At 39.6% G+C, this 17,241-nt stretch overlaps 1 protein-coding gene across 1 annotated transcript; it reads left to right on the forward strand.

The window, feature by feature from the left end:
- Positions 1-14,864: 14,864 nt before the first annotated feature.
- LOC308074475 (photoreceptor outer segment membrane glycoprotein 2-like) lies at positions 14,865-16,758 on the forward strand (the record flags this gene model as incomplete). Its single annotated transcript, XM_080413921.1, has 3 exons — positions 14,865-15,445; positions 15,835-16,081; positions 16,486-16,758. The coding sequence occupies 3 exons, from the start codon at positions 14,865-14,867 to the stop codon at positions 16,756-16,758; spliced, it is 1,101 nt and encodes a 366-aa protein (XP_080270047.1).
- Between the last annotated feature and the right edge of the window lie 483 nt (positions 16,759-17,241).

Genomic DNA, 17,241 nt, shown 5'->3' on the forward strand with positions numbered 1-17,241 from the left:
TTGGGGTCACAACAAGAACCAACAGCTGCTGTCAGAACCAATTTAACCAATGTATTGGACAGACTCTTTGCCTACCTAGACAGAGATGGACTAGCTCAAGGTCAACAGAGTATCTGGGGCTGCCATGGCAACCATCTTGTTTGTAATCAAAATCGTAACTGCGTCATAGGAAATTGTTCCAATTCTAAATGATAATGAAAATATAGATAGAAAAACAAGTATTAATCATTAAACAACCTGTGAACACTGTTCTCCAGTCTCCAGTATAATCTTCTATTGGCTATCCTCTGTGTAATAAATGCGTGGTGAACGTTCACACACTCTATTCAGTCGTTTGCAGTACCTGGATTGTGTTCGCTGGCTAGTGGCCCCTGGCTCTGCCTGTTGTTGAGGGGGGGTGTTTTCATAGAATTCCTGTTTCTTGCTGGCTCCTCTTTCTCTGCATGGACACAAAGAAACAAACAGCAAACGGACCAAATTAGAGCCTCATATCCTAGGTTGTGATGCGAAGGGTCTGATGAAATATCCTGTGCCCATTAATCTTCCCCCAGGGGGTGTAGGACACTCAGAGCACAAGGCCAGGCGCTGATTAAATGCTCCTAATAGAGGCCATTCATCTCCCTGTGAATCTCCTTACATGTGTCAACATGTAACATCACACAAGTCCTTAACCGGCCTGCCTTTCTTCATACAAATATTGGGATTTTCATAAAGAGACATATGATAAGTCAGTCATATTTCATTGCGTGATATCCTTACAGAGTGACAGGCTCTCATTAGTGGTCTCCATGAAGCAATTTTGGTTACTTTATTTGTTACTATAATGTGGATATTGCATTTATGACTGCACCACACCTGTCCTCATAAAGATGTATACATGATGTCATTTACTGTAGGGAAAACATCAAAATTGATGGCTCACATTAACAGCCATCGTCAATTTAATATCCTGCATTCCGACTATCTTTAGCTGGTCTGGCATTAAATGGGTGATGATTTGATCAGTTATTACACTTTGGATCAGATTTAATTCCACACATTAGTCATTAATATCTCTCAATCTACCAATTTAGCAAAGCAAACCCAGCACCATTTCCTCCCACACCTCTATTACAGGTGCCGCCTACTCCATTCTCACTCTCAAGACATACTATAGTGACAACATCTGGCCATGGGTCACCCGTCATTTTACAACACTCTTGGTAGTATCGCCTACACTGGAAAGCAGAACTACCATTCTCAGTCCCGAATTATAATAGGTTGACGAGTCCTAAAAACACTAAAAACAAGGCAGGCGCCATGGGCATACCCTCTGAACAGACTTGAGCTCATAGCTTGAGCGTCGGGCCGGGAGGCACCCGCGAGTGAGTGGCCGTGCAGAGCGGTGCGACCACTGCGACGTCCGCTTCAGCTGACTCAGCGCCGTTCTAGTTGCATACCTATAGGCAGAGAATCATTAATCATCACGTCCTCATCAACATGCGACGTGACAGAGCATCCCATTAAGGGGAAACGTCTGACGCATGGTCAAGGACGCAACGAGTGTGAGACTGCATTGGTGCAGGCAGATCTTTATGTATATGAACAATTAGAATACACTTGACACACTACCTTCATTATAAGTAATACTGTATACAGTAAATGAGTCACAATAAGACTGTCTCCAAGGTGGTGAATGTAATGATAAACCACTATAAAACCTAAATTCAGTGTCCCTCAGGAGTCAGGACAACAACACGTACAGTTGAAACCACTGCCATTCAACCCCTAGGTGACCATATGACCATGAATTAATTTGACCTCATTACATTTTCACTGCCAAGCTCCATATGGTAACAATGGGCTGATTTCATTTCAATTTAGCAATACTTTTTTAACCTCATTAATATCCAGTCTCTCTCTCTCAAATACTGTATATACAATTCCATGTAGGCCTACAGTCAATTGTGGTCTTGATTTTAACAATACGAATACGGTACCAGTTACACTAAAATACAGATATCATTCTCCATCTGCTGTGAATGACATCATTGCAAGAGGGGACCTTAAAAGGAGTGATGTTGATGGTGGAGGACAGAGGAGCGATGGAGGAGGGGTGGAAAAGGAGGCCACCTGCTTGGTTGAGATGAGGCAAATTCCTCAGGGAACAGCATGAGATCATCTAAACCAGATATACTGAGGGGCCTGTTAACTGGAACAACACTGACCCCCATTGGCAGACTGTCTTTTGCCCTCTGTCTCTGAATACCCAATGTGTGTGTGAGACACTGCTGTACCTATTTGCTGTCTCTCTTATCTCCCCTCTGCTTTGTCGTGAACATGGATTCCAGGAAGGGAGGCTACTGTGGGAGTATGAGAGAACCCCTTTTTATCTAAGGTTGAAAGAAGAAAAAGAGAGATCACTAAATATACATTACAGTAAAATAAGTAAGAAATGTTAGCTTCATTCTTAGAATAAATAAATGACATTTTTACACAGTTTTTGTTTGCCTATAAATAATATGCCCAAATAGCTAGATTGAAAGAGAGAAATGTTCTGCAACACTGATCCCTTGCTGTGTGTTTTTGTCTTTCACCCTGGTCCTACAGTGACAAGGTTGGGGCATCAGTGAGGGGCAATAAGCCGTAGTTCCCCCAGGCCCAGCGGTGATCAACCAAGCCCAGCAGAGGTCCATCTGCTTGACAGCACCAGTAGTAGAGACCCACCACAGAGAGCAAGGGATGTGGGTTATGGATGGCTGACTGTGGCAAGGTTAAGAGAGCCATGCTGTACACTGCACACGCCTCGCATTCACCCAAGCCTATAGCCACTAATACCCCTTTGCCCTTGGTGCATGCATCGGATATGCATGTGCACAGGCATATCCTGCATGTGCACATGCATACATACAAACTCCTTATACTGTACGAACTAGCCGCATCTTTGTATGGGACTGTAGTATCTCTGTATTTCAAAGCAAATATCCAAAGGTCTTCACCTGATGCCATTACCATTTGTTTTATGTCAGGCTGGAAGACAATAGAAGATTTGCAGATCTCCAGGGCCTGTTTCCACCAGCTGCCCAGCTTACAGTCATCCAGCATGTCTGGATCACTGTGGAAACAAATAGGGGTGACAAGGGAAAGAGGCGTACCCAGAACAGACACACAGCAGAGAAACTGGTCTCAGAAATGTTCTATTGGATCGGGGTCCCTGAAGAGCTTCACAGGGACCAGAGGCTCAACTTCAAGGCCCAGGTGTTCCAGGAGGTCTTTGTCAGTGGCTCAGGGCGAGTAAAATCAGGACCACTCCCCACATCACCTGGATGACGGGCTTGTAGAGCGATTCAACCGCACCCTGGCTACCCAGCTCGACATCCTCACCAACCGCTTTGCAGAAGGACAGGGATCTCCACCTGTGGTCATACACAGTAAAATTCTCACTGTTCATTTAACTCGGAGAATTTCAAAGAATTTGCTTTGATATTTTTGTAATATACAGAGATATGCAATGATAGCTGGGTAATATCTATGTTGTTGTCCAATGTCCAAAGTTTCTATTTGATCATGTGATGAGAGAATATACTGTAGCTAGTAGCTGAGCACATCTGCAAGCTGGATAAGCAGTCATCATGAATGCATAAAAAATATAAACTATTTCACATGCCTTAAAAATACAATCGTTTCACTCTGTATCGAAGAAGATACCTTTGAGTAATGAAAGAGCTCTTGTTCCTATGGGTTCAAAAGGGAGTATGTTCTTTTTTTAAACTTTTTAATCAACTAGGTTCTCTTTGTGCCTGTACAAAATTATAACACAAGCATGTCTGTCTGTACCTGTAAACATTTATTACCCAGTTCTCTCAGTAGTTATACACCATTCATTAAGTCTTTGATTATATTCTGGCCCACCATAATAGCTTAGAAGAAATTTGGCCCAAGGCCAGATTTACTCCATGAAGAAGACCTCTGTGTAAGGTCAAAATGTTCATTTCATATTAAAATAATTGTTTGCATCGTGGCTACGAGCTTTGCGACATCTCTTCATTTTTGCATACCGGGGGTCTGTAATTTACACAAGCATGATCATCCACTAATCTCACTTTCACTCAATATCTCATTGGTCAATTTGCAGTGCCTGTGTATTTGTGTGCAAGTATATCTGCATGCATGTGAGCATTTGTCTGTGTGTGCATAATGTTGCGTAATGTGTTTCTGTGTATTAGCTACTAACATAGACTTCCAACCTAACCTAGTGAAAGAGAATGAAGTCAATGCATGATATGTTGGATTGAGGAGTCTTGACACCTTGACCCTCTGACCAGATAACTGGTGAGAATTGTAATATTTTAACAAAGGCACTAGAGGGCAGCACATGTCAAGGAATTCTGAATATTTTTTTTTCTGAAAAAATATAGAAAACACATTTTAATCTCTTCTTAAACATGGATTGAACTAAATGTTCCCTCACGTGATGTGTATGTTGTTGGATTTCGTGGGTATTTTTTCTACAATACTTACCTGGAGGTTTAGAGTTTCTTTAAGAAGAATTTGTCTGGAGTTACTTCACACAACATTTCCATCAGAGACCAGCATTTTTCACGACTTAATTCTTCCTCAGTATCACTGCAGGAATGGTTAAAGCTGTCCATGTTTACTAAGTGAACTTGCTTAATTAGCTTAATGTCTGTCCAGTGGTTATGAAATATAATTGTCCTTGTTTTAGCCAAATATATTTTGACACTCAGTGTGAAATAAAGTTAAAGTATGCTATATCTACCAATTTTCTTGTAACATTTGTAGCTGTATTGTTGTTCACAAAGGTTTTTGGCCACAGTTGTCATTTATTAACAATGAACTGCTGGCCAATATACGTTTGATTACCTTCAGCTATAAATATAGGTAGGCCTACAACACGTTACTATGGCACCATAATAAATGATATTTGGTAGACACACGTTGTCGAGTTATATATCGACAACGTGGTTTGAAGGTTGAGAGTTCCTCCTCTTGTTTCCACACAGTAACGTTGGGGGGTCATGGCAACAAAAATAACACCCACCTGACCTTTTATGTAACCACAGTAACATGTCAATTAGAAAAGCTATATTGAGACAGCTGTTTCCTTCATAATGCAATGACTTAATTAGTTTTTGTTTACAATGTTGGACAGAAGGCTATGTAAGTTTAACATGCATACATACATACAGCTGTCTGTGTCCAAAACATTTGCTGTGTTCACTTACTTCATGATGTCAAGTACAACATGCATGGTACTTGTAATGGAACATCTTCCTTATTTTGCTTTACTGCCTCTAGCGGGCATAGTTCCTCCTTTTTCTTTAAGTTAAGTTTAAGTTTAAGTAGTACCTCCCTGTCTCCAGGGGGTGCTGTTTATGTTGTTGAGCTGCAGCTGATATGCTACAGGAAGTGACCAGGTGTAGGGGTTGGAATTAGAGTTATGCAGCATGGTTTACACTTAGATCTGTAAGCTTGTTGTGAGCTTGTGGATCTGCTATTTTTCGGCTTTGAGCTCACGGTTAAACATGGCAAAAAAGCACTGGTAGTCGGTACTCCTGGTTTCTGCTGGGAACAGGGTTCGATTCCCTGCAGCGCTGTGCTTACTGTTTCACCTTTGTCCTGTTGTGTATGTTTGCGTAAAATGTTAGCACTCAAGTCATTGATTCATAATACCTGAATGCACTTTTATTATAATATATTAAGCAGATATCCCTGTGATTACATCTTTAGCACATACTCCTATGTCATGGTGTATTAGTCGGCACAGTGGATTCATATTTCGATCGATCTGGGATGTTAAGATTGTGAAAAACTGTGGTCAATGAATTGCCTCTTCAGCTAGATCAAACGGTAGTCACTTATAACTGTTGAGACTCCTAGAGCTTAAAGACATGTTGACATGGATAGCTTAGTGTCTAATAACATCTCTGTGTTATAATGAATGGAGTATGAGAATTATGTCATACAGTGCAGATTGTAGATCGGCTCTTTTAGGAAATTTCTGAATGTACCGGTCGGGATTCGAACCCCAGTCTCCCGCATGGTAAGGGACACCTAAGGCCAAACCACTATTATATAGCCTCTCCCTTGAACAGGGGAGATATTTGAAGATGTAGTAGTACTTTGGACTGTCTTTGACACTGTAATGGGCTTTGAACTGATATAGACAGAGACAAAGCTGTTCATGTGAAAGATGGTTGCATACTGAGCAACACAGAATATTCACCACATGCTGACTGCATGTTTTAATTTCATTGTGGTTCAAGCATAGGCATAGGATGTTGCTGTGCATGTGATCGCTTGGATCTGGGTGTGCATGCTTTGTTTATTACATAGTTTTATTTCTTGATGGAATAATAACCTCCTATCCGTGGCAGCAGACCAAAATGATGGCGATTTATAAAATACTTTGAATTAGATAGGGTTTTCATTGTGTACATTACACTGTAAATTATGTCCCACAGAAAGTAATGCTCACTCATGCACTTTGATGTCATTATTGAATGCACGTCATCCTGGCTTGAAACCTTGAAATGTAGGAACATTATTTTTACAATTGTACAATTATTTAATTCATTTAGATGGAATGATAATCCCTAATATCTAAAAATGCTGTGATATTATTAGTCTGGAATCTCTGTGGTCCCTCACAACTTTGGAGGGAGAGAAGTCCAGTCTGGAACCAGGGGCCTATTTCACGAAAGCAGAATTAGGGGTTAAGCCTGGATTTAACACCTATCCTGGCTTAATTTAGCTAGGATTAGCGATGAATCGGTTTCATGAAAGCTGAATTATCTTGCCAGATTATTTTAGCCAGAGCACCCTGGATAAGTTTATCTATGACTCGATTTCACGAAAGAAAATGTACGCAATCCTACTTTAGTTACCATGGAAATTTAGCTGTGAAGTTAGCCTGGTAGGGACCAGGCTAACAGCCAAGCTTACTTAATCCAGTGCCTTGTTCTTCAAGTTTTTCCACAGTTAATTCAACACATGTGTTTGTATGTGGACTCATTGTAATGACCCTGCATTCAAATAAAATGAAATAAATACAATAAGATATAATCAATTTAATTATATTACTGAAATAGAGTGTGACCATGAATCATAATTGTTTCACAATGACTCATGTGATATGTCATTGTCACTCTGTTAACACTATAGTTCATATTGTTGTTAGATGTTTGATAATATATTACAGATTTGTTTTTATATTATAAAAAATGTCTGACAGACATATGACATATATATACATACATATATATACATATATACATATATACATATATACATATATACATATATATATATATGATATTACCTTTATATTATTTAATAAATTATACATTTCATCCTCTATATGTTGTCCAGCAACCTTTATGATAAAGGCGAAAAAGATGGTTGACCTGTGGGATATATATATACATATATACATATATACATACATATATACATATATATATATATATATATATATATATATATATATATATATACATATATATATATACATATATATATATATATATATATATATATATATATATATATATATATATATATATATATATATATATATGTAAAAAATGAAGCTGGGCTTTGCTGGTCAGTCCAAAAGAACACTTCAAAGCACTAGAAGACAACTTCTATACATTAAACATGTGTGATGGTGTAGCAGACTAATGCTCTAACTCTCAGCACCAGGTTTCCATGTTCAAGTCCCAGACCTACGGTAGTTGATTATGAAATTGCTGTGAATTTGTTAACATTAAAAAAATACTAAGTCATTGACTGAGTAATGGTGTAGTAATACTTTCCATTGTCAAGTTTTGAAGCTAAACTACAAAAGAACAACTAAAGAGCATTCAAAGGCAAAAGCAGGGTCACGCAGGAAAGTTACATAATGAAGCTTTAAATGCTGGAGTATTTCAACTTAACTAACTGAAGGCTAACACAAAATAACGCTTCAAGAGTATTAAGAGACATAATGTGAGTGGCTGAGAGATGGTGTCGTGGTCTAAAGATCAGACTCTCCGCATTGAGATTCCATGTTCAAATCCCAGTTCTTCTTTGGTTCATTGCTTTTCAATTTTACTAACTGAAGGCTGACATATAAACACTTCAAGAGTACTAAGAGACATCTGCTGAGAGACAGTGAAAGATGGTCTAATGGGATAGTGATCAGACTCTCAGCACAGAGTTTCAATGTTCAAATCCCAGTTGTCCCATATTTCAATGTTGTAGAACTTTTAAATGTTCAAGGCCAAAATACAAAAAAGCAAGTCAAATTTACTAAAAGACACCTATTGAGAAGCAGTGACACATGGTGTAATGGGATAGTGATCAGACTCTCAGCACAGAGGTTCCATGTTCAAATCCCAGCCATCCCACATATCAATGTAGCACTTTGAAATTTTCAAAGCCAAAATACAAAAAAGCAAGACAAAACCACTAGAAGACACTTGTTGAAGGCCCAAAGGTGCGTTGGCGCAGTGGTGCGATGCGCTTGACCAGTTGCCTTTGTTAGACAGTTTGCAGGTTCAAGTCTCATTCCATCAATGTACACGGGGGACTGCGTCCCTCCCCTGTTTGATGGTAGTTAAAGGTGGGGGGTTATAACTGAAATAACTCTTCCCAGCTAAGGTTTAATTAGTATTAGCTTTATCAGCTAATTAAAGCAGACACACAGGGTAATTGTAATTTAAAAGTGTCCCTGAGCAAGACACCCAACCCCTAACTGCTCCCGTTAATTAATAATACATTTAAATTTTTATGATTTGTATATTATATTATTTATAATAATATAATATAATATAATATAATATAATATAATATAATATAATATAATATAATATAATATAATATAATATAATACGTATAAAAAACACATTAGTTGTAAAAGATGTATGTATGTATGTATGTATGTATGTATGTATGTATGTATGTATGTATGTATGTATGTATGTATGTATGTATGTATGTATATATATATATGTATGTATATATATATGTATGTCAGACATTTTTTATAATCTAAAAAAAACTAATTTATTATCAAACATCTACAATATGAACTATAGTGTTAACAGAGTGACAATGACATATCACATGAGTCATTGTGAAACAATTACGATTCATGGTCACACACTATTTCAGTAATATAATTACATTGATTATATCTTATTGTATTGATTTCATTGTATTTGAATGCAGGGTCATTCAAATGAGTCCATTTACAAACACATGTGTTGAATTAACTGTGGAAAAACTTGAAGAACAAGGCACTGGATTAAGAGGTCCACAGCCAAATACATTAATTCGGGGGTCCTTGATAATATATATTAAAAAATAAAAAGTTTGAGAACCACTGTACTACACTACACTATATCACAAAAAATACAGAATTCTATTATTATATCAGTGGGGGGGAATGCACTAATTGAGCAAATGTCAACATGAGACCAACATGAGACCAATATACAACATGAGACTAATATAGTCATGTGACTCATGAATAATAATAATAATAATAATAATAATAATAATAATAATAATAATAATAATAATAATAATAATAATAATAATAATAATAATAATACCAGCTAACATCCCTGCCTTGTTGACATAATTATTTTAGCCTGCTTTACATTATGTTCTTTATGGTAGTTAGTTAATAACAATCATATTTGATTTATTGAAGTGAAGGAATATATTCAACTATTTCTTTATACATTTTGCAACGCACTACCCCCACTGTGCGCACAACCATATGACGTCCATACAACGTTACGTCCATACGAAACCCATAATTCAATGTTGCACAAATACGGCAATCTGGGAACCCATGTAAAAAAAAAAGGGGGAAACAGCGCCCCCTGCGACGTCGTATGGACGTCCAAAACGGACGTCCATACGACCTCACGGACCTCACTCAGTCAGCTTACTGACTTACTGACTGAGGTCCTGACTCAGACGTCGTTTGGACGTCCGTTTTGGACGTCCATACGACGTCGCAGGGGGCGCTGTTTACCCTTTTTTAAATTTGTGCAACGTTGAATTATGGGCTGATTGAACTTTTAAGTGTTTACATGGCTTTTCCCAACCTGTAGCCTAAGTAACTCTAAGTCTATTATCTTCTGTATCTGTGATGCCAAAAATAAGGTCATTACAGTGAGGTGACAAAATCCAGCCCTGAAAAAATGTAATCAATGCCAACACAACAGTTATACAACAAATTATAAAGAACTCTTAGTTGATTATTTATCTTATCTTTTGACATTGTGTAATCATACACTGACTGAGCTAGTGAGCCCAGTATTAACAGAGTATGATTCAAATGCCAAATAAGCAACCCAAGAAAGCACGCAACATATATGCTGGTTATTGGTTTAGTAAATAGATTTAGTGAGAAATTGTATTCTGTGGTGGCCAGTGGTTCTCAAAGTGGGGTCCGGGGACCCCAGGGATCCTTGAGGGGGATAACCCTATGCCTGACATTTTACAAAATCAAAACAATCAAGTCAATAGTTGGTCAATCAAAAGAAACCATCCATTGGCTTTTGTACAAGAGTAGAGCCCTGTGGCCTACTTTACAGCAGGGAGAGATAATTGAATTAGATGGTTTTGAATTTCTTTGTGTAAAATAACTGTGATTTGAACATGGAATCTCTGTGCTGAGAGTCTGAGCATTAGACCATTACACCATTGCTCAGTGACTCACGGCAGATGTCTCCAAGTATTATTGAAACATTTTGTTGTATGTTAGCCTTCAGTTAGTAAAGTTGAATACTTCAGCATTTAAAGCTGCATAATATTGTAACTTTCCTGTTCAACCCCAGATTTGACTTCTAGTGCTTTTGAGTTGTTCTTTTGTATTTTAGCCTTCGAAAATGTAAAGCACTCCATCAACTGTTGGAGGACTGGGATTTGAACATGGAATCTCCAAGCTGAAAGCCTGACAATTAGACCATTACACCATCACCCGCAAGTCGCAATGGATTGCTAGGTGTTGTGACCTTGTAGATCTGCTATTCTATAATTAGGTTGGCAGGTAAGGGCGGGGTGGCTGGGACATACAGGCTAAGGACATTTGGACTGCTCCACTCCTTGTAATAATAATAATTATAATAATAGTATATGGACATGCAGTAAATGTCATCGGGATTCGGGACTCGAACACGCTGTCACGCTGGCATTGTAGCCTAGGGTGCCTGCCTGGACCGCCACGCCGCAGCCCAGGGCCCTATTTCACGAAAGGTGAATTAAATAAGCCTGGCCTTAAGTCAAAAAGTCCATAAATATATAGTCCATAAATATATTATTCTGTTAGGCTTAAACATGAGGAGTTTAAGTGAATATCGGCGATATCGCCTACTCTACAATGCTATTAAATGCGCCATGCATGCAATGTTGAGATTACATGGAATCCATCTATTTATATATCTGCAGTGCCGTCCATGTCTCCCGTATGGTGTGTGCCGTATGTATATATGTATATATATATATATATATATATATATATATGTATATATGTATATATGTATATATATATATATATATATGTGTGTGTATATGTATATGTGTGTGTATATGTATATATGTGTGTGTATATATATGTATGTATGTAAGTATGTATGTATGTAAGACATTTTTATAATAAAAAAATAAAAAAAAAACGAATATATTATCAAACATCTACAATATGAACTATAGTGTTAACAGAGTGACAATGACATATCACATGAGTCATTGTGAAACAATTATGATTCATGGTCACACACTATTTCAGTAATATAATTACATTGATTATATCTTATTGTATTGATTTCATTTTATTTGAATGCAGGGTCATTCAAATGAGTCCATATACAAACATATGTGTTGAATTAACTGTGGAAAAACTTGAAGAATAAGGCACTGGATTAAGTAAGCTTGGCTGTTAGCCTGCTCCTGACCAGGCTAACTTCACAGCTAAATTGCCATGGTAACTAAGGTAGGCTTGCTTCAATTCTCTTTCGTGAAATCTAGTCATGGCTACACTTAGCCAGGGTGAACTGGCTAAACTAATCTTCAAGATAATTCAGCTTTCATGAAACCGATTCATCCCTAATCCTGGCTAAATTAAGCCAGGATAGGTGTTAAAGCCAGGCTTTAGCTCTAATTCACCTTTCGTGAAATAGGGCCCTGGTGTTTACATTTCTCCATTTTTGACCCGGGCCGTTCATTCATCTACATAAACGTTCGGATTTCAAATATAACGTTTTTGAGGGTGGGTGGGAGTTGAAACTGTGATTTCTGTTTCTTACGCGGCTGCTCTATCCATAGCTCAGTCGGTAGAGCTCTTGACTTCAGACCACAAGATCACGGGTTCGAACCCAGCACAGGAACCTTGGCATCTGAGCAATCTGGCTCCCACGGGTCAACTATCTTTTTTAGCCTTTATCATAAAGGTTGCTGGACAATATATAGTGGATGAAATGCATAATTTATTAAATAATATAAAGGTAATATCAAATACATTGTAAAAAATGAGAGACATGACGCTTTATTAGCAAGACAGTGTTTTATTATATTATTCCTCATTTTATTCCTTTACTGTTACAGAGTAGAAATGCCTTAGAATCTCTGTGGCTGATGATGTGGCCATAGCTGAATGGTTAGAGAGCCTGCCTGTCAAGCGATTGAATCCAGGCTCGATCCCAGGCCTCAGCAATGTGTCAAAGTGTCCCTGATTAAGACACTTAAAAGAATAATTCACCCCAAAAATACTTATTTTCTATCAATTACACACTCCATGAAGCCTTGAATTCATGGAGATTTATTTCTATTTTTATGATTTGTACTTTATTTTCTTTTTTAGACAAACATACAGAAAATTTACTTTCAGCATTGATGCAAGCATATTTTAGACAAGACATACAATAAACATCACAAGAACATTCTTTTTCAAATAACGACATTACTGACCATTATAACGAGACAAGACATCAACAAAAGGAAAAATCAAAAATACAGTGCACAGAAGCATACCGCCCGCAGTCTACCTCAGCCCTACCCCAGACAAATCTAACCCAAGACACTTTATGGTTATTGAAGCTCACAGTGAGCCGGAGACGTCATCCAAGACCCGTAGCATGTAGATGATAATGTCCCCATTTTAAATCATATTTATCCATCCTGTTGAGCAATCTGTAAGACAATCTTTCATATGCGGCCAGTTGACCCAAGGAAGTAAACCACAGAGAAGGAACCGGTGCAGATGGGTCCTTCCAGGCCCTGACCACCAATCTCCTGCCTAACATAAGGGCAGTTTGAATCCACTCAGCTAAGGAGGGAGAGACAGTTCGTAGAGTGGAAGGGTCGCCCAGAATAAGGAGCCTGGGAGAGAAGGGGATAACTAGCCCTGTCATCCTCTCTAGCTTCACATGTATAGCAGCCCAATAGACCTGGATTTTTGGACAACTCCACAGAATATGCATTAAGGTACCATCTCTATCCTGACACCTCCAACACTCCGGGCTCTCGGTCAGGCCCACCCTAAATAGTCTTGACGGGGTCCAATATATCCTATTTATAATTTTAAATTGAATCAATCTCGTACGCAGTTCTCTAGACATTTTCTTGCCGTTCCTAAGGATTTTAGCCCATTCCTCGTCCGAAATTGAAACTCCAAGGTCCCTTTTCCATGGCGTCTTAGACACCATCATGTTAGAGTCGGAGACCTCCAGGAGCATGGCATAGTATATGGAAGCCTCATGTCCCTGTCCGAAGATTCTAAGGACACACACACACACACACACACACACACACACACACACACACACACACACACACACACACACACACACACACACACACACACACACACACACACACACACACACACACACACACACGCACGCGCTTTGATTGATTGATTGATTGATTGATTGAATACTTTATTAATAGTACAGTGGTACGATTTCATTTTACAATGATGCTAAAAGGATAACACATTGTGGTCCATTGTGGTCCTGTGTATCCTATTGGTCATTACAACTCCAGTGCTAGTCAATCAGATTTGCACCGGTGGCAGAAGGTGGGACCAAAATCCCTCTGGGCCCAGGGCTGATTAAAGATTAATGGGGATTAGATGGAAGGGTGGCTGTCTACACGCTATCTGTGTCACAAAGATGTGCCTCATGTCCAGACTAAATCTGAGGATGTCAGGGAAGAAACAGAAACAACAGAAAGGAGAGAGTGACCTCAGATTGACCGTGTGAATGGTGCCCAGGACTGAGGTAAGGACAGAGGGATGCTCCTGTACTGTTAATTTAAGTGTTGGTGGGTTTGCTGTGAGTGAGGTTCTTCTCCATGCGCTTTATACAGACAGAGATGCTTACAGCTCGCTACATTATTAGAGGGAAACTTGATTTGTTTTGTAGACCAACAACTGCCATAGTGATCTCCTGTCCCAAGGCTGGAATCATTTCACTCATTGATCACTTATCGTTTCTCTATTGATCAACTGTATATGTCTGTGTTTTGTGCAGCCTGTAGTTTCCATAGTCTGTAGCTGATGCAGTAGATTGTGTTATTACCTCAGTTTGTGTTACACAGTGTGGTACTGATTTCCCACCATGGTTTTACAGAACCACCAACACCTATTGCCATAATGCTGTGTCCACAAGATATCAATCATCTCCATAGTACTAAGCTGCTTATGAGAAGACCTTCAGAGAGCCGCATAACCCACCCCCCTTTACCGGGCCCCCCCATACCCCCTGTAGGGTAACCTGTACCATTAACCTGCCTACTGTATGTCCCATTCCTAATCTGCCATGGATGCTGAATGAAAGTATTGTACGTAAGGGAAGAAAGCTAAGATGGCGGTCTTGAGAGTGAAGTTTACCAAGACCAAGAGGGACAAGCTGGCCCAGGTGTTGTGGATACTGAATTGGATCTCGGTGGTCACAGGTGTCATCCTGTTCAGCCTGGGGCTCTTTCTGAAGGTGGAGATCGACAAGCGCTGGGAGCTGATGGCCGAGAGGGACATCCACTACGTCCCCAACATGCTGATTGCCGTAGGCCTCATTGCCTGTGGCATCAACTTCCTGGGAGGGAAGATCTGCTACGACTGCGTGGACACCACAATGTTCTTGCGCTGGAAACTGATCATGCTACCTTACATCATATGCACCTTCTTCTTCACGTTCTGCGTGCTGGTGGGGGCACTGATGTGTTACGGCATGCGCGGTGAGCTGGATAAGTCTCTGACCATCGGGCTGACAGAGGCCATGCGGTACTATAAGGACACTGACACGCCAGGCCGCTGCTTCGTGAAGCGCACCGTGGACCTGCTGCAGATAGAGTTCCAGTGCTGTGGCAACAACGGCTTCAAAGACTGGTTCCAGATTCAGTGGGTCAGCAATCGCTATCTGGACACGTCCCGCAAGGAGGTGGTGGAGTAAGTACAGTAGTCTACATAATGACTTCAGCTGATAGAGGTGGACAGTGGCTCAGTGGATAGTGCAGTCACAACAAGGTCATGGGTTCGAACCCTTCTGGTGCCTTTTCAAAAGACATTAACTGTTAAACGACATGTGCTGTTTGTTAGGGACAGACTCATGAACGTGCCCTTGAGCAAGGCAAGGCACTGGCCTTACAAATGGTTGTCATTGACCACTGCTCTAAATATTTAGAAAGGGTTAAATTCAGAAAGCTAATTATGGTTATATACAGTAGGCTATATAATAACCAGCACATACAAATTCCTAATTTCACATGAATGTCTAATACATACTTTAGCCTCTTCTTAAAACATCTCTTTCTTATCTTCATCCTCCTGGTCTGTAGCCGTTTAAGAAGTAACGTGGAGGGGAAGTACCTATTGGACGGGGTGCCCTTTAGTTGCTGTAACATCAACTCCCCCCGACCCTGCATTCAGCTACAGATCGCCAACAATTCGGCCCACTTCAACTACGAGTTCCAAACAGAAGAGCTGAACCTGTGGATGAGAGGCTGTCGCCACGCTTTGCTTGACTACTACACTCACATCATGCAGTCCATCGGCCTCACAGTGCTCATGATCTGGCTTTTTGAGGTGAGTGCACACAGGGAAACATAGAAACAAGCTGTGGATTACAGAATATAATGTGAATGACTAATAGTGCAAAGTATACATTTGGCTTAAATCTTACAAAGATTTGTATTCAGGTCCGTGCCGTCACTCTCACTGTGGGGAGAGTTTGAATAATGACTAATCCCTGATTAAACCTCAGTTGTCAACTTGTCATATTAACACCTGCAAATTAACTCCTTCGTTATCCATAGCACTCTGTGTGGAAAGTCCCCATGTCCTCTATTGAGTTGCATACACAGCATGTATGCACGAGTGTTAATTAATCAACACCAAAGAAATAGTGTTTAATAAACGAGCACTACAGATTTTTGTGTCCCAATTTTCAGGCAATCCTGTCAATTTTGTGTCTCTGTCTCTGCCTTCAGCTTTCAGTGTTGACAGGAGTGCGCTATCTCCAGACATCCCTGGAAAACGTGCTGAGACAAGGAGATCCCAACTCGGAGTCAGATGGCTGGCTTCTGGAGAACAGCTTTGCAGAAACGGCCCGCTCAAACTTCAACATCATCAAGAGTCTTGGCAAGTGCAACCAGATAGACACAGCCAACAACGGAGATCCAAACATTAATGTCCCTTGCACTTCTACAGCTCACTATGGTCCAGACAATGTGCCACCAAAGCAAATACCTGTAGCCAGTTGACCGCTACTCAGAGAACTAAACCCCACCCAAAGACTTTACCCTACAGTAGCGGTTCCCAAACTTTTCCCTGCCAAGGCCCCCAAATAGCCATGGTTCATTCTTTACCAAGAAGACCTGTTTGTTGTGCATTTGTGGAAGTATAATGGTCTTGTCAAGAGATAAACCTAAGTGATATCCATCCAGAACATACTGTAAGTACTTAGAAATTTAAATACGGTGTATGAATGAATGAGGTGTACATATTTCTACAAGGGAATTCCATTGATCACAGTTGAAGATAAAATATTCTAGCATAATCTATGAAGTATTAGCCTTCAACCACATAAGGGCAGCATCTCTCAGTCAACATTTCATTGGCTGGTTTGTTGTGCTCTAATGTCTTGTTTACAAATGTCATCTTACTGCCTATAAGTATTGGAATTTCAGAGCAGATGCTTCTAAGTATCATGGACTGAGTTTATACCTGTATGTTGAAAAGACAGT

This window comes from Gymnoscopelus braueri, assembly GCF_963280865.1.
Source record: "Gymnoscopelus braueri genome assembly, chromosome: 19".
Taxonomy (NCBI): domain Eukaryota; kingdom Metazoa; phylum Chordata; class Actinopteri; order Myctophiformes; family Myctophidae; genus Gymnoscopelus; species Gymnoscopelus braueri.